This window comes from Botryllus schlosseri, chromosome 16, assembly GCF_051294905.1.
Source record: "Botryllus schlosseri isolate E-star chromosome 16, Bs_hap1, whole genome shotgun sequence".
Lineage (NCBI taxonomy): Eukaryota > Metazoa > Chordata > Ascidiacea > Stolidobranchia > Styelidae > Botryllus > Botryllus schlosseri.
In genome coordinates this window covers 6,699,899-6,719,066 of record NC_137251.1, presented here as the reverse complement: position 1 = coordinate 6,719,066, position 19,168 = coordinate 6,699,899, and the positions used below count along the sequence as shown (strand labels likewise).

The 19,168-nt window shown below is 39.8% G+C and overlaps 1 protein-coding gene across 1 annotated transcript; it reads left to right on the top strand.

Moving 5' to 3' along the window:
- The first annotated feature begins 1,736 nt into the window (after positions 1-1,736).
- Positions 1,737-17,956, top strand: LOC145459210 (solute carrier family 22 member 4-like). Its single transcript, XM_080337843.1, has 12 exons — positions 1,737-2,734; positions 5,008-5,102; positions 7,609-7,685; positions 8,780-8,883; positions 9,001-9,155; positions 9,542-9,710; positions 9,904-10,042; positions 12,647-12,777; positions 14,320-14,534; positions 15,222-15,404; positions 16,584-16,722; positions 16,782-17,956. The coding sequence occupies exons 1-12, from the start codon at positions 2,475-2,477 to the stop codon at positions 16,852-16,854; spliced, it is 1,740 nt and encodes a 579-aa protein (XP_080193969.1). The 5' UTR covers positions 1,737-2,474; the 3' UTR covers positions 16,855-17,956.
- The last annotated feature ends 1,212 nt before the right edge of the window (positions 17,957-19,168 follow it).

Sequence of the window (19,168 nt, the reverse complement as noted above, 5' to 3'; positions counted from 1 at the left end):
GTCACTTTCGTTTGGACCACGAATTTCCTATTTAGCGTCATTTATGACCATTTCTTAGCTCTAAAAGCTGATAAGGAGGACGAATTCCCAAAAAGGAGGGCATTTATGCGTCTTCGGATGACATTTTCAAAAACTTGAAAAAGTAGGACAAATCCTCCTATGGGAGGACGTACGGTAACCCTAATACCATATCATCAAAGCGACTTGAGTATTATAGTGGTGGGCACATTTTCGTGATCAAGTCAGTGTTGGGATCACTACCTTCGAGTCACGAGTCATCTCGAGTCATTGCAGATTTTGACTCAAGTCAAATCAAGTCAATCGATTTTCAAAGGTGACTCGAGTCAAGTCGAGTCAAGTCAAGTCAAGTCATGTATCTAGTAACAATTCAAGTCAAATTGAATTTTTGAAGTACGAGTGATGATTCAAAGTCATTTACATTTTGCTAGCTGTGTGAAAGACAGATTAATTGATCATTTATCTTGAATCAAATAACGAATATCTAGTTAAATATATATGCGAAAAGACGTATCCCTCACGCACACGCGTGTGTAGAACTGCTAATAAAATACGGGAGTAACTGTACACTGTACAGCTACATGATACAGTCAGTTATCATCAGCCAAAATATAGGACCTAATGCGAAGCTTCTAGAAGTTGAAACAAATTGATATGGTACAATAGCCTACACTACCCGTCTACACATCCCTGAGAATTTAAACGCACAAACTATATTTGTTCGATTTAAATAATACAAGAGGGTTGGTAAATTCAAGCACTGCGCAACATAAGCATTGAGCCGTCTAAGAAACATAGACACATTGCTATTTAGATTAATCTTCTACTACTAGTTCCGCAACGTAGGTTGTGATCGTTTAGTTTGCGGTCAAACGAGAATCAGTGAATGACTTGTTGCTCTCACAAGTGACACCGGCGTATCTCGAACAATCTGAACATACACAAGATACAGTGATTTATTCGACAGCGTTTACTTGATGACTTGAAATGCACTCGTAAATTTTACTCCGAGTCACGAGTCAATGCACATTTTTGAAGCTCCGAGTCAAGTCAAGTCAAGTCATTTTTCCAAAGTGACTCGAGTCAAGTCAAGTCATACGAAAAAGTTGACTCGAGTCTGACTCGAGTCAAGTCATGACTCGAGTCATCCCAACACTGGATCAAGTCACATTATAATAACAGGTTTATCAGCTTATGAGCGTTTATAGGTTGCATAAACCAACATAGAAATCTGCAACGAAACCACAAACGATCGCGCGAAGCGAAGAAATTTAGCAAATATATTAGAATATCGAATGTGGCATTCGATTTTTACATACATTAAACGCTCGCTCTTGTATGGTTGCGACCCAAATTTATATCCATAGCGACCCATACTTCGAAAACCCCTGATTTGTATATCATTGCTTCAAACGTGTTTTGATTTGTAGCTCAGTGGTTTTAATAATAGTTCAAAAACTGCCGAGTCATGACCGTACCTTTTGTGATAAGTTCGATATGGTGTGGCGTAATTCAGAATCCAAACTCACAATGTTTCAATTTTCTCTCCCAATGATGTCGCACTTTCCAAGCTTTGTTGTAACATAACTTACATCAGTGGGATGGGAAGTAGCATTCATATCCCTTTCGCATGCTAGTCTTGCCATACAATGGACGATATCATAGTGATTCAGCACCTTCGTTGCTAAGCACCCGAACGGCATTGTTTTCATTCGCCATGTGTAAGAGTCGGTGAGCGACGCGGGTCAGTTCAAATGTTTGGAGACGGCTTTCCCTTCAACACAGTGATTCTGTAGTCTGTACTTCCATTCACAGTCACTATGGCACTGTACTTTTGGATTTTGTTTACAATATCCGCAATTGACCATATTCGCAGACCGTGTGATAATTTGAGACTTTTCTGCGAAGTTGTAGCGGATGAATTAATGAGCATTCGACGAGCGTAATGTAGCGGTAACACCGGTACTGGTAACGGGTCGCAGGTTTGCAGAGAGACGAGTAACAGCGATGAGAAGCGATTATTTTTATTTTGAGCAGGTATACTGGAATGTTCCTAAACATGGGTTCTCTGCTAATCTGCTTCAACGTTTTGAGTATTTTAGCGTTGTTTATTAGCAAACAGGTGGTATTGTAAGCAGCGGCGTAGGAGCTTTCATTGAAAATGCCGCCCAAATTTTGAAATAGTTTCAATCTTTTCAATTATTTTCACTGGAAATCTTGTGTTGACTATAAAAAAGGGCATCACTTCGCCTCGATTCCCGCATTACCCACCTTTTTCCCTTTTTCAGTACTTCTGTAGTGTTGACTGAAAAAAAAAAAGGTTATTACCTCACCTTTTGCCGCCCCTTGCAGTATGTCGCCTATCGTATCGGTAGCGGTATAAAACCTGCTATTTCTCAATTTCCGTAGTTACTGGTGCATATTTCTGACTATTATTTGTTAGAATACTTTACATCATGAGTTTATGTTTATCCAATATTTGCAGATTTTTTGGTACGACTAGCGGTGTGGGGTTTCAAGCAGTATATAGCATGTTGTACGATGATATACTAGACGAAATAGGAGGATGGGGCAGGTACCAAAAATTCATTTGTATACTATTGATGTTGGGCTCTGTCCCAACTGGGTACTTCACAATGTCGCCTGTCTTCACCAACAAGACTCCGGAACATCGCTGCCGTATACCTGAAATTGATGACTTTACCAATGAATCAAGGTAAATATTTTCAGAACTTCTTTAATACGACCCACCACATCGAGTTCTGTTCTCCATCAATGACCAATCACGCAATTTGACAGTGCTTTCTATGGCACTTGGTCGATATGATAAGCTACTCGGGTCTGGTCTACTTTCCTACCCACAAAGAAAAGTTGGCATTTCTTCGATGGCAGTCAGAGATCGTAACGTGTTCACCATGATCACCAATGAATGTTTTCCATGAACACGGACAAAAATTTATAAACGTCAAAATATATTGTTTTTGCGTTTGGAAAGGGTTAGGGTCTAAGTTAAGTTTAGGGTATCCCAAGATTAGGGTTGGAGTATTACTATTAGGGTTGTGGGAGGGAAGATATTAGGGTTGTGGGAGGGGGGATATTAGGGTTGGGGTTAGGGGATATTAGGGTTGGGGTTAGGGGATATTAGGGTTAGGGTTGGGGGGGATATTAGGGTTGCGAGAGGGAGATATTAGGGTTGCAGGAGGGGGGATATTAGGGTTGCGGGAGGGGGGATATTAGGGTTGCGGGAGGGGATATTAGGGTTGTGGGAGTGAGGATATTAGGGTTCATTCTTGTAACTGTTTTACTGCCACCTCGGCTATGGCATAAGAAAATTGAGGTAGGCGTACTTCAAAACAGGGCTGTCGCTTAGTAAATAGAATGGAACTCTCCCAGATATAAATTCCGAGGCTGCTGAATATAGATAGCTTGTGTTAATTTGCCAAAACCATGTATGATTTAGATTATATACATATCATAATGGGGGTTTCCCGTTGCACTATCTGAATACTTACCCCATCTAGTGACATTCGTTCGTACAATACAAAGCCTGAGGTGTAGGGTTGCATTTAAAACAAAAATCAATTTAAAACAAACATGTTTAAAACAAGGCCCTAATTTAAAACATGTTTTTTATCTTTTTTTCAAAGTCTGGACTCACGAATATTCAATTGTGATGTCATAGTGGATTGACATTGACAATTGAAATATTTTTTGACGAAATATTTGTACCATTGCTGTTGAACAGACTATTTTGAGGGTTCCAACCATCCGATATCGATATATGTCGGCGATATCGGGTGGTAGGCCTAATTGTCCGTAGGCTCATACAACATGTTTTTGTTAAGTATTTACACAATTATGGCATAATTTTACAACATGAAAAAACACAATTTTGTTTTTTTAAAAAGGTCTTTTTTAAAACACAGTTTAAAACATGCTACGTACGAACGGATTACCCGGCACCTCGGTCGGTAGGGTTGCATTTAAAACAAACGGTGTTTAAAACACTTGGGTCTTTTTTAAAACACAGTTTATGTTTTAATGCAACCCTACCGACCGAGGTGCCGGGTAATCCGTTCGTACGTAATCCGCCGTCTGCATACGAGCGTATATGCGCCGAACCCGAGTATGCACTGTAATTATTGTGGTATGCGGCATACCCACGATCTCATGGGCACGCGTCAGCACAACTTTGCTATCCAATTGCGCCATTTGAAAACTATATTTGCCGTTCATTTTGCATAATGCAATAATCCTTATCCAAGCAAATTGACACGAGGATAAAAGGCGACCGCGAGACACCCGATGAGAATTACTCTCAATAGGCCGACCAAATACACGTTGTTATATAAATGAATTATTGAGTTGTTATATAAACAGAATTCTTGAGTAATCCGCGAGCGATTTTCCTCTTTATAATCGGAGCGTGAAATTCGACAAAGTGTTACATGTTACTGTGCGTACATGTGAATTGGAAATCATTCCCGCGCATAATGGCTACTACAATAATAATTTGAGAACGTTGAACGGAAAATGCTGAAAAGTTCCTTAAAACTACCTTATTATTCTAGCTAACAATTGCCGAGACGCGATGTGAGAACCCATTGTGTTTGCGTACAAGACGAATTACTGATTAGATGCGCGCTTTCTCAAAGATAACTTGAAACCATCTGTTTAGTATCCTTGTCAACATGCTACTCCTGAATTGCCTCGCTGCAGAAAATGTAACTTGTTATAGTGTGTTTTATAGTAATCTCGTTACTCTCAAGGCGCATCTTGCACAGGAGCGCATAGTTGGATTGCGTAAATGCGGCAATCCCTTGCAATGATAAATATAGATTATGATCCTTGATCTGCAATTTGTTTTCCGAATTGAAGTATTTTGCAAGGTATGCCACATGATCACTTATAAATGTGAACCACGACTATATATTTTATTGTGTCCATTATGTTTTTGCTTTTATTAAGTATTTTTATTAACTCTTCCAGATACAATGCAGTGGGATTAGAAGACTATATACCTTGGGACATCAAGAATGAGCGATACTCAAGATGCAAGAGATATAATGTTACTGCTATGTCAAGTATGTAGGGTTCATAATAACGTATCAGGCTACCAATATTTTACATACCCTATAGGGCTGCCACATTTTTATGCTGTAAATTTGTCCTTGTGGTCAGGGGTGAATAGAATGTGGTAAGTTGATCCTCTTGCATATGATGGGCGTTGAGAAGCCTATGTTGACAAATTCATTTCCCATTCTTTGAAAGGTAAATGGGCTGACTTGACCCATCAAATGGTGTGCTTTAACCTGTCATGGCTATTGGATGAGGTACTTGCTATTATCATCTAGTCACATTGCAGCATAGGCATTTGTGAGGCGTATCACTTGTCATGTACCCCATGGTTTCAATATAAAATCTAGTCAATCTGACAGATGTTAGCTGTCTAGTAGCTGCAACAAATTGTTTGGTCACCAAGAATTACTGGTATTTGATCTATCGTTCTTTTGTGTAGATCCCATCATCCATCCGGCATGTTGTAGCTTTAAAAATAGCTCCGACTAATGTTGTCTATAACGTGTGATAATTGTAGGCTCTACTGACGTTGAATGAAGTGTTTGTTAATGCTTTTATTAGTTCTTGAGTCCGGACTTTATTTATTTTTAATTTGTCAATATTGGACTAGAGTTTATACGAGTTCATACCTGCCTCACTTATTATTTCCTGATAAAGGTAAATATTAACCCACGCATAGCTTTCAAATTCATCAATGGTAATTGTTCTTGACTCAGCGTCTCGTAAATAATGAATTTCAGTATTTCTCTGCGCATTGCGGTTGAATTTGTCAATATTCGAGTTCATTGTATGTCTCTAACAGTTTTACGGAATGATATGCTGGACCTGACGCGTGGAACAGTATCTCGCAGGCCATCCGACTGTCGACGAGCATGTCCAGTTGTCCACATTCAAGTCGAAATACAAGCAATTTCTACTCAATAAATACTAGTCCGCCCTCAAGATTACCTGACCACGACCTGACCTATCGATCTCGCCTCTTGTGACATGCCACCTCATTTTGTTGTCGCGCACCCCCTGTCCTAGATTTATCAGAACACGTGCATCACGCTCGGTGAAAAGCTCACCCTTCACTCATACGATTAAGCTTGCTTGACGCTGAGCGTTCAAAGGCCATAAATTCTGCCATTGGCAAACATCTGTTGGATAATCCCGCCTGTGCGAAAAATTATCGAGACAACAGATTTCGCGTCATCGGGAGGGGCCGCTCGCACTTTCATCTGTGTGCCTTGGAGCCGACCTCTATCAAAATACATCAGCCCAAGCTTTGTCAACAAAAGGAGTTCGTGTACCATCTTAAAATAGTACCGTATGTTGAACGCTCTCTTATTTGAGATCTCATTCCATGCTGGTGACGTCATATTTCGAGATACGATTGTTGATATACAATGTTCTTTCTAATTCTCTACTAGTCGCTGACGATTACCCCTGACGAGTGTAAGCCGAAAACATTCGGGTTCATTTCAATATGAATATTCTAATCAATTGTATACCGTATTGAAGTTCTGTACCTCCAAGAAGCTCTTATATCATAGAAAAACATAAGCCTGCTGGACATTTCTAGTAAAGAGTAAATTGAACAATTGAAAATTGCGTGCACACTCGACTGCTACGCAAGTGAACAGATACACACTCACATTAGGAGTTGATTCTAATGTAGGGGTCACAATTAAAATGGTTTATTTCAAAGAATTTTGTATTTGATCTATAAGTGCAAGTGAGGTGCAGCTAGTGTCGGTGATTTTCACGAGGTCATGGAAGACCGCACAGTTGATACTGTGCATAAGCAATGGTCCTCATTGGTCCATATTATATTTCTGAATTCATGGTTATTATTCAGGATTGTAGACTCACCTCGAGTCGCAATTTTTTGGTGACTCGAATTTTTCTCAAATATTAAAAAATGACTCAACTTTCATGACTCGAAACATTCGATTTGACTTGATTCAAGTGACACATTTAAATAGCCTTTCTCGGTTGTTGGTTCCTGTTACCTGTTCTAATAAACACTGAAAGTGAGAAAAATGAGTTTGTTATGCATAGGCTAGGCATTCGATATCACCTAGGAGTTGTTAAAAAGTGATCTAAATGTGACTTGACCTCGAGACTTTAGGAGTTGTTAAAAAGTGATCTAAATGTGACTTGACCTCGATGCTGAACTGTGAATACTATGACTCGGACTCGAGTCTCGACACGATGACTCGGACTCGTCTCTTCGCACCCTGACTTGGACTCGGACTTGACTCGGTGGTGAATTGAAAATGACTCGACTTGACTCGAGTCAACTGTAAAAGTGAGATTGACTTGTGACTCGGAACCTTAACATCAACTCAACAGAACTCTCTCTGAGATGTGCCATAGAGGTGTAGACCCTATTTATCTGCAGCAGAAGAAGTGTTACACCTGATTTCTCAATGTCCAATTTGTCCATATATTCTGGTATGGGATGTTCATGACAGCAAGTATATTTAGCGACTGATTTCTGTTCTTGAACTGCTCATTTTTCTACAGATCAGTCGGTTCTGATGAATTGTGACCATGGATACGTCTACGATTTTCCACCAGGCGAGGTAACAGCTGTTACTGAGGTGAGCACTTGAAACTTGTGCAAGGTATTAAGAACTTGTGTGCTAACGTGTAGGTATTGACAACCACAACTACTAGCATGGAACCTCTGCATAAATTATTTTTATATAGGCCTATATAAAGCGTAGGTTCAGTTTTTATCCGATTCCATAAATAAAGTTTTTAATGCAAAATAATACGACAAAGTAGACTTTGTGATGTGTGAAAATCTAATTGATAAAATATAGTTACTCAACTTACATCAGTAATGACAGATTGACAGTATGATCAGTTTCTTTCAAACTGAATGTACAGGTATTGTAAGAAACGTTCCCTGTTAAGTCTACTACACAAATATTTTCTGTAGTTTTAATTTTATATACAATTAGGATTTGTTTCTACTAAGTGAAATACCGCATGCTCGATAGCAATGCCACTCAAAATCCGGCTTGAGAGGTGCTTGATTGCAAAATTTTAAGTGGATCATGCTGATTGATAATATAATTGGAAATGATTGCAAAAGTGGGCTCTTGCTATTAAAATTGCATACATCATGGCAGACTTGATTAGTCTTGAAGATTTTGTGTGTGCTATACCACGCGTTCGCAGCACAATAGCAAGAATCTAACAATGTTTTGAACATTTAATGTCTATTTACACTGAAGTTTTAAAATTCGCACTCTACCAATTTATCGGAAAGAATACAAGTATTCATAGGCGAGTAGATAACGTTGAACAAAATGAACAACACATGGAAGGCGAAACACAACCACAAAGATATGGTTGTGGCATAAATAAACGGTATAACTTGATATCCAAACCGCGCTATCACTACTGCATGACACGCAATGTGTGAATTTGCACTACTTAATGAAGAGGTTATAATTTTTGACTACTTATAGTGTACGGAATTCTATTTATATGTAGGCCCTATTTATTTCTGAGGAAGAGAGCGAGAGTTGATCTGGTTTCAACATTAGATACAAAAACGATGAAAAAACATTAAAAAGAACAATTATATTGTTCGTAAACAGTAAAGCGGTTATCGCGTTTGTAATCCCAGCCATATCAAAGTAGGCTACTTGACTCGAGTTATTCATACCTTCTGCCTTTACAGTGGGATCTCGTTTGCGATAAGAGTCACATCAAACCTCGAATCACTTCGATATACATGGCCGGCGTGTTGGTCGGATCACTCATTTTGGGTGCAGTGGGAGACAAGTATGTTGAATTGTCTGCATGTGATGCTCAACTGAATTCCTTTCTAGTATGCCGTAAAATAATGGCGCGGTTTTGGTAGCATTTTGCCTTGCTAACTTTCGGAATTTGTTCACACAGGTTTGGTCGTTGGGTCGTGACGATTATGCCGCTATACATGCAGTTTGTGTTTATGGGTCTCAACATTGTGAATGTGTCGCCGGCGATGTATTCAGCGTTGATGTTTTTGTCCGGGATGACGTCTCTGATACATTTCGTCGCTGCCGTGGTGTTGAGTAAGTCGAACATATTGCTGAAACTGACTTTTTACTTGTCCTGATTATCGCCAGCTGACTTAAAACCATCAACAAATTCATAATTGTTTCAAAAATTGACAACACTTCGGTTGTGTTTTTGCCAGTTGGGATGCGTGAAGTACTCCAAGATTTTTAATTGACTTGAGTCAAACCACAAATTCTGAATTTTTATCTGTGATACGCTACTTCAAACTACTGTCGAAAATTGATGAGAATTTGGATTCGGTCGTTACTGTTAAGATTGTGATTTTTTTTTCCATGATAACTATATTGTTTAATCTTGAACACTTTATTTGTAGCGTCCCTTGCTTGTATTTCCATGCCGATTTACCGTTATGTTACTCTTTCCTTTCGCGGTATCACAGTCGAGGAATTAGTCGATGTCGAGAGAAGAGCTTTCGTGGAGACGACAATCCACCTGGGCTATTCTTTCGGTTACATTCTGCTTCCCCTGTTTGCATACTTCATTCCCTCCTGGAAATGGATATTTCTCGTCGGTGGTTTATCTGGATTCCTATTCATTCCATACTGGTGGTGAGCGCATTACTATTTGAACGAATTCCGAATTTTTTATGACATATTTCCTACGAATTGCTGCAAGCGCACTCATGTTCATTTCTTTATATTTTTGATTTCACTCTTGCTAGATTGTGGGCTGCATTTAATACAATTATCCGCCGTTTGATGTAGGGTGATTGTGTTTCCAGGAGACCTTTCGTTTCTCCAGGTTGATCCCGGAATCTCCTCGGTGGTTGATTACTGCTGGTAGATATGAAGAGGCGCGGGCTATCTTGCGGAAAATTTCCAAAAAAAACGATAAAGACATAGATGTCGATTCCGTGTTCACCGATGAATGCCTCTCATTGGTGAGTGTTCCGGTATGATCGTTTGGGATTGAGTATCTCAAGAGCGATATTGGTGATGACATACGCTAGGGTTCAAACCAAGTCACAAGGTCCCGAGTCGCAAATCAATTCTACTTTCATTGTTTCACTCTAGTCAAGTCGAGTCTTTTTCAATTCACCGCTGAGTCAAGTCCGAGTCAAAGTCAGGTTTCAAAGGTTCGAGTTCTAGTCATTATGTTCATTGCTTATTTTCGAGTTCAATCCAGTTCAAACCACATTTCATAATTCTGTTTGGTTGATATTGAATGCCTCGCATTCATAGTATAGTAATTTTCTTCACTTTACACAGTTTCTGGTCCTATTTTACAAATATTGGTACTGATAGACGAAATATCAACAATGTGGTAGCTAACTATACTTGGAAGTTTCAATGAAATGATATCTTGGCTGTCCGAGTCTCGAGGAATACCACTTGGTTGAGTCATGAGCCATGGCTCGAGAACAAGTCGAGTCAATACACAAATTGCCTCGAGTCGAGTCGAACCATTTTCGATATTTTAGAAAATGACTCGAATCAAGTCGAGCCATCAAAATATCGCGACTCGAGTCATCAAAATATCGCGACTCGAGTAATCACAGTTTTCTCTATTTCATTGAGTTTCTCTTAATCTTCAACTGATATTGTTGCCGAAGTAATCTATAGTGCCCACAGCAGTGTGGATAAAGTTACTAGTCAATTGAGTCACTGCAAATTTTGACTCTAGACATGTACCAGAGATTTCAAAATGTTCCAAGTCAAGTCGCGCAAAGTTTCAAAACAACTCAAGTCATCTCAAATTTTCAGATTTCGAGTTAATGAAGTGATCAAATGTTTTCAGTTTGTGTCGTTTGACTTAAATATGCGGATGCATGGGCATAATTGCATAGGCCTGTAGGCTAGTTCCATTTGGATACGGATTAATTTGACTTGGATTTGTATGGACTCTAATATCGTCAGTTTGATTGTGGTCAGTAGACCAGTGCTTCTCGAACTTTTCAGCTTGCGGCTGAGTAAAATTTCAAAACAAGTTTTGGGGACCGGTGAACTTACCAAAATGAAATTACAAACATTACTGGTCTTGAACGAGTTATAAGCTACTGGTACTACAATTTGACACAGCACTTGCGACATTGTGGCGTGGGATAAATTTAAAGTAGGCCTTGCACTCTACATTATGCCAGTAAGGGTTCTAAATTTCTGAATCGGTTTAAAATTTGGTGCTATATTTTTCCAATTAAACACTTGCCTCAAACACTTGCATTTTTCATTTGAGAATAGAATTGACATGTGCCTTGTTATTTAGGGGTCTACATCGTACAAATCTAATCCGTCGAGTTCGATATATAATTGTATAATTGCAAAAACAAAATTGCTGTCGAGCCGGCAACTAATATCACTCGCGAATATGCTGTGAGTGACCGACATTGCTTGCCTTGAAATGTTGGATTACACAATGCGTTGATTGAACAGAGGGAAAAGTAGACATGACAACGCCTGTGAATGGTAATGGAGTTTCCAAATAAACCTTGTGTCATTGTCTTCTTGAGCATCCACAAGAAATGAACTGTCTTGGAAGTGACATTCTTGATTACAAAGTCAAAGTACATACTTAGAGCTGTCAACATTCTGCGTTGTTAGGTAGTTTACCAGCACTGCATTTAAATGTAAACTTGTGGCGCAATGTCATGTTACTGCCGGAGAATTGAGTAGTAAAGTTCACCGTATGAATTAACAAAATTTTGCTCGAACCGTGATGGTCTGTCAGTAGACCAAATGAGGCATAGCTACCCTGGGAAAGTCGCTTACCTGTTGAATGATGTTACTGAAAAATAAACAACAGGTTCTCACTTTCACTGCCGTCTACAATTGTTGGTTTTGTTTTAAAATGTACATGTTTTTTTGCCTGAAGTTTCGAAAAATATCATATGGCTCCCACGGATATGCAATTTAATATATGCAGCTTGCAAATGGTTCTTGACCCCTGTAGCTAAAGTGTTCCGTGATTACCTGTCGTTTTCCATTGCTTGGCATGCTCAAATATCGGGTCACCAGGTTGATTAGGGCGGGTGTTATAACATCCTATGTCACGATGACCTCACAAATCTTCAGTTTACTTATAACGTAACATGATTAACATCGTTGAATGGCCCTAAGGGAATGTAGGTCCTGTTTGGCTCTATTTACGAAAAAGGCTCCAGAGCCCCGATGTAGAGCAAAAATAATGTTTGAGTGTGTAAGAGAAATTCCTTACGTAACTCTCAGTCTGGGAAGCCCGGCCTAATATCAAACAGTACAAGCTCGCTGAGTGTTTTCTGCATCCGAAAATGACAATCCATTTGTATTTAAACTGTTTTATCCGACAAAAGGCTGACATTATCTACTGTAACTATGGAACAATAGCAACACAACAATACCCTTCATATCTCATATCATAGATAAATTACAAAGCAGGGGCTCCGTGCTAACGGATTTTCCCATTCTTGTAATTTTTAGCTTGGTCATGGTGTGTCAGGAATTCAGTCGAGCTATATTTAGCAGGGTATTTTACAAGTAAATGTTCGAATCAGTTGAGTCCATACTTACAGACAGCGGAACAATCGGATGAGAAGAAGGCAATCTCGAACGAAAGTTTGGCTTCAAGATCTACGATACCATACTTGGACCTTTTCACGCAGCACACTATAATAACAAAGACGTTATGCTGCTGTTTTAGCTGGTACGTAAAAGTGGTACGTTTGGCGTGTGCCCTAACTTCTGCTGTACAAGTGGTCGTCACCGGCACGAGGAAGTTGCTCAAGATATCACAGCTGATCGACGAATTTTATATGTTTGGTCCGTCTAGTTCGACAAGTATCATTTCTATGTAGTTTCTCTAATATCGTTTGTTCTTACATCTTTACAATCATCTTAAAGGGACACTGCACTCTAAAAATGATGTGGTCTCAAATTGAAGGGCAAAACGAAATAAAAATTTTGGCCGCAGCCGTTTTCTTCAGAACGCCACCGTAATGGAGCTGCAATTTATTGAAATTTCGATAGCAACTTCATGCTCCAGCAGTCACGCAGAGATCGAACTTTATATCGTTGTCAGCCGATGTTATGAAGGAAATATGTCGTACACGCCAAGGTGGTTTAGATACCGCGTTCAACGGAAGATGTTCAATCGTTCAGTCAGGAGATTTATGTCAAAATCGGGCCTAGTGTATTCTATTTCTTTGGGACATAGGGCGTGTACGACATATTTCCTTCATAGCATCGGCTGACTATATAAAGTTCGATCTCTGCGTGACTGCTGGAGCGTGAAGTTGCTATTGAAATTTCAATAAATTGCTGCTCCATTACGGTGGCGTTCTGAAGATAACGGCTGTGGCCGAAATTTTTATTTCGTTTTGCCCTTCAATTTGAGACCACATCATTTTTAGAGTGCAGTGCCCCTTTAACACGTATCACGCGGTGCATAGAGGGGTTTTATTTCGAAAGGCTATCAAGATAGTTTGGATTTTTGCACGTTTATCCAAAAAATTCAAGACAAAAAATTCACGTTAGCCTTTGTGGAGTAATTTCTCTTCCGAGACACCCACAGAGGTGGTAGCTTACCGACGAAGATGAATTCGACAACGAGCAAGTCAATGCTAATCATACCTGATCCTGGATCAAACTGTTCACTCGTGATGGATTTTATCATAAATCTAGCTACAAGACTACAATGTGATGATTGTTTCGCGACCATAACTCATTCACGACCATAACTCATATGTGTATCAGGAGGAAACTTTGTACATTCAACAGATTTAAATTTTCCGTTCCGAGAGGACACCTGGTGTAAGTTGGAGGTGGTCATGGTTCATTGATTGGTAGAGCAGAAGTACTGCGGGAATTTTTACTCATTTCCATGCTAAGGTAGCAATCTTCAAGATGTGTCAAAACTTCCTGAAATAGGTCTATCTATTATTGATGTAAACAGTTTGAAAAAATAAACGAGGCATCACAACCTTCTGTTAGTCAATCGCGGGTGACATCTTTCAAAATTAAAAGATAACTCCTTGCGACAGAGGTTATTAGGCTATTGATGGCGTTACACATAGGTGCGACTTTCGAAATTGGTCTTCGTTACTGGTTGCTGCATCACCTAGTTGCGACAATTTCATTCGTAGAAGTGATGCAAACCTGCCTATTTGTATGTCCTGCCTCCTACAACGGTTGAGCAGTGGGCCCAACGGCTGCAGTACGCTCCATAGCAGTCGCAACCTTTCCACAGGTTTGTGGTATCGCTCGTCTATGTGACGCTGAACTTGAACACCGGAAGCCTCGGCGGAAACGAATACATCAACTGCTTCATTTCGGCGTCTTTGGAGATTCCCGCCAATCTCAGCGTGTACTTGGTGTTGAGGAACAAGGGCCGGAGGTCGATTATGATTTCGTATCTCGCGATATCCGCGACGGCCTGCATTGGCACGCCGTTGATTGGCAAAGGTATGCGCGAACCAACCGGCGTAGATTCTAACGGTATCTCGCATGCAACTCTAGTGTAGAAGTAGTTAATTTCGAGGCAGGTCTACTTCGACAGAAAGTCAAATATGGGGGAGTTAAATTTAGTGATTGTATTGCGGGGCTTTGCCACCCGGCGGTTGTGACTTTTCACAAGTTGAAAATTAAGATATGAAATATACATGTACTCAAGTGGCTGGAAAATGAGATTGGATCGATGATTCGCGTAGTAGTAGAGGTTAATCGAAGGTGGCCACTTTTGAAATTACATGGTGCATCTTCGCGATTGACGCAAACTGAGGAACAGAAATTTTCGAAAATGTTATTCTACTGTGATGCAGGAGCTACTTTGCCCGGTTCTCATGACATTTTACCCAGTAAAAGCTACGGAAGCATACCTCAAAACTACCCTTATAGTTCAGAAAATCAAATGTGTTAAAAGATAGTAGTTTTGCATATAAAACTTGGAAGTGGGGGTTGTCTAAAGCAACCACTTGAGTTAGTAATGCATGTAGGCGAAGCCTATTTGACTAGTAGGGAAGAGTATAAGTACTTCGTTACTAACCACATGTAGGACTTAACCCACTATCTACCCATCATAAAACATGACTCTCCACTAATATGCTATCTTGTCAGTATTGTGCGTTCGAACGAATGTTTTGATATGTTCAGCGAGCACGATCGGAGCGATCGTCTTTGCGATGATTGGCAAGTTCTTCGTCACTTGCATCTTCAGCCTTGTTTACATCATCACGACGGAGCTGTTCCCTACTGAGGGAAGGAACCAAGCTATCGGTTTGGGCTCCACATGCGCGAGAGTCGGTGCTGTGATAGCGCCTTACATCATATACATGGGTAGGTGGACTGTAAACCGTAAACCAGAGATAGTAGTGCAACATGAAACATGCAATACACTAGAAAAACCTAGCATGCATACATATTTGCCTTTCACTCCATAAAAAAACGATGTAGGAAATAGATACAGAATATAGACACGATTAGGGTCGCATCTAAAACAAAAATTAATGACACGAATCTGTAATTGTTAATTGACAATTGAAAATCAGGGATATCAAGATGTCCGGGTTGAAGATATAGGGTAAATATGACTCCTTTGTCGAAAAATGCTCCCGACCTCTGTTATAAACGGACCAAAAATATCTTTAACCAGGACTACATCGTTACGCAGCATTTTTACGTTCGGCGGTCATCATCACCAAAACATCCATCCCGTGCCAATGGTCTGTAGTTACGTGGCATAACTGTTCCACCGTCAATGGTTCCAACCATTCCATATCGTATACGTCGACTATATCGGGTTCAAATCGTCCGCACAGGCTCATACTACATGGTTTTTCGAAAGTATTTACACAATTCTGGTACAATTATACAAAATTTAGAAAAACACGACGTTTTTTTAAAACACTGTTTGAAACATCGTTTGTTTTGAATGCAACCCTAGTTACTATAGGCGCGTTGCGGGCATGACATCCAGTTTACAGTAACGGCGAGATATGCCTCAAAGTACTGATCGGGTGATTACACAGTCTGCTGCAGCTCTCAGGAGTGCCTGGTTCAACATGTTGAAATTGATAGTGGTATAATTTGGTAATGGTGAACATAAAATCATAAGTCCGACAGGCATTTAAGAATTTTAGACGTACATTCAAATAGATTTGCAGACATATCATTGTATTCACCCATATAATATGAGGTGGTCAAATTAGGGGTCGTTGGTACTCAATTAAAAGCAATGTCGTAGATTTCTGCTAAAGTTCACGTAGAATAGGTACTACAAGTAAGCAAAACCTACTTGAGTACCCGAAAATATATTATAAGTACTTCGTAACTGAGCACGTCTTCCCAAAATTTAAACCCAAACGTAGGGCAACTCTAGTAGTTGCGTGGACGCGAATGAGTCGGAAATTCACTTTCAACGATATGTACTCAACGAACTCCGTGTTTGTTATGAATCGTATGCAGTATGCGTGGGTTTGAATGACCGTGACTAACCCGTTCGGTTTCGTCTCGCAGGAGACGAGGGCCTGACCGATTTGCCATACTTTATCATCGGGTCGTTCGCTATCGCCGCCTGCGTCGGTAATATGTTCCTGCCGGAAACGCAGGGTCGGACTTTGCCTGACACCTACGAAGATGCTGCCAATCTGAAAAGGTAGATACGGGAATGTCGCGGTTATGCAAGCAATCGGTTGCTTACTGTTTGTTTTTCAGCGGATTTTTCTTGTGTCAGAAGCGGGAGGAGGCGGATCAGATCGAGATGCAATCGAAAATTGCTGATTCTTGACGACTCGCGATGAACTCTAGTAGTTTCGTACTGTTTTGATACTTTTTCGTTGAATCTCCGAAATTCCATGCACTTGATGATGCAATTGAACACTTTAAACCTCGTTTTTAGAGACCTATGAGAATTCAACCACCTAAATTTGGTGCGTGACTTTTTACAATCAATCTACTAGTTCTAATGTGTCGGGCCTGTTCAAATCACATCATCTGCTTGCAAGTTTGCGATGTAAACCTATTAACCGCTGATGTTTTTGTTTGCAGGTAGGCCTTTATCTTGTTGTTTGTCAAGAGTCATGACCTTAACCCGACTCTTCGTGTTAGTGTTAGCAAAGCAGTCGCCGACAGATGAACAGAGATTATGTCACCGAACACATGCAATCGCAATCATGATAATGTCCAAAATGCACAAAATGTAGATAAATTATGTATCTGAACCTACCCAACGAACAATGCTCAGCAATAGCACAACTTTCCGTGGTAACATATCCGTAAATCACGTACGCTACCAATATCTTTGAGAGGGTACCTTTTATGCGGGATTATGTTTTTGAAATGATGCGTCTCTTCAAAGCTCTTATGCTCGTTATACTGTAGCATTTTTTCAAGTTTTCCGTATGCAATTTTGCTACAGGGATTTTGAGATTATTCACATGCATTTGATCACTTTTCCACAGTTATGATAAAGTCTTCCAACAATTTAGATCAGCATAAGAAGTCATAGTAGCAAAACCGTTTGACCCTAATTTGAATAATGCGCTAGGCGCAGCTTCAACAGAATTCACAGTAATTGCACCAAGCAATCGTTCTACTGTTTAAGCTATAGAATCAAGACCACTTTTCTCAATCGCACGCAAATTAGTTGCTAACAGAGATTTCTCAATTGTGTCACCACTTCAACATTATATTCAAGATTGCAAACTTTACTGGAAAATACGAAATATATTTGTTCTATGCACTCTCTTGATATAAGTAACATTTCAATGTCATTGCTACCGCCAAGTATCTTGTTGCATTTGTCACTTGAACTTCGCGTATTCCTGTCCTGTGAACCATTGTATCGTCGATCAGTCTGTGTTCTACGGTCTGCCCAATCTACTGTTATACATATACCTTATTCGAATTCGATGCTTAATTTATATGTTCACAATTTATATGTACAACGTGATTCTTTGAACTCGATGATGCTATTCAAATTAAATTGAATTTTGTCTATCTGTCGATATTCCGCATAGGATGTGTCGGAATCTTCCATTGGTTCGCGACCGAAGCATTCAGAAATTTTAAACCAGGATGTGAGAGAATATCAGCTTGGGTGTTAATGACAGTGTAGTGTAGGGCATCGGTTTTTCTTTTTTAGTCCCGTGTCAACTCCACACTACATTTGCTGACTGTATGTCGTTGCCAAAGATAGCGGACATTTGCTACACCGACTATTCGTGGCGTCACTTCATTGTTGAGCACTCCTCCGTCAGAATTTTCGTTCAAGCTACGCTATTACTACATACTTGGGCAGTGGAGTCGCCGAAATTTCTATGCTGTCGTAAGATTTGCAAATCAAGCCTGACACCGCGACTCTGGCAGTTTTGAAGGATCCAGTCAAAGCTCTTGGCGATGACGGAGGCGCGTCATTATATTTTTCGCAACTGCAATAGTGTGGTATATGAAGCAAAAGTTTCGAGAATCAATAAGTCTGTCGATTTTGGTAGGTATATTTTAGTTTGTGTTATTTTCTTGCAGACATTCGTAGAAAGTTACATTTCATTAAATTTCGATTAAAGATGCCTGACACAACGGTACCCGGACTACAGAGAAACCCGCACGTTGATGGAAAAATAAACGGATGCATTTACAGTTGAATCTCTTGTATTCCTCAACGAAAGTCACATTACAACTAAAACAAAGGGAGCATATAGAGTAGGGGTGGACAGACTACGTTTTGTGCGGGTCGCGAAAGCCTCAAGAAACGTAAAAATATTGATAAAATGCGTACTAAAAATCAAATTACTGTGGGTAGCCTACTTGAACTTTTTCTTAACATATTTCAACATGAGAATGATAAGTTATATTCCTTACCTTGTATTTTTTTAGTTCATTGATGGCGCGATAGCCATCGACCTCGAAGGCCATGCATTTTGAAAGGTTTCAATTGTCAAGCATCGCAGGAAGTGAAACGTAAATGACTTAATTCGGACCACGAGTGTGATTTTAGATTCACAACACGAGCAAGTTTATTTAGGTTTGCATTTAAAACAAACGGTGTTTTAAAACACTTTGTTTAAATCATGTTTTAAACAATGGCCTTTTAAAAAAAAAAT

What these genes read in the sequence shown, in the direction of transcription:
- LOC145459210 (XM_080337843.1), top strand. Translation starts at nt 2,475, where the DNA reads ATGAGTTTATGTTTATCCAATATTTGCAGATTTTTTGGTACGACTAGC. An exon ending in TTGGGTGCAGTGGGAGACAA is followed by an intron (nt 8,884 to 9,000) that starts GTATGTTGAATT and finishes TTGTTCACACAG; the next exon opens with GTTTGGTCGTTGGGTCGTGA. An exon ending in CACGCCGTTGATTGGCAAAG is followed by an intron (nt 14,535 to 15,221) that starts GTATGCGCGAAC and finishes TGATATGTTCAG; the next exon opens with CGAGCACGATCGGAGCGATC.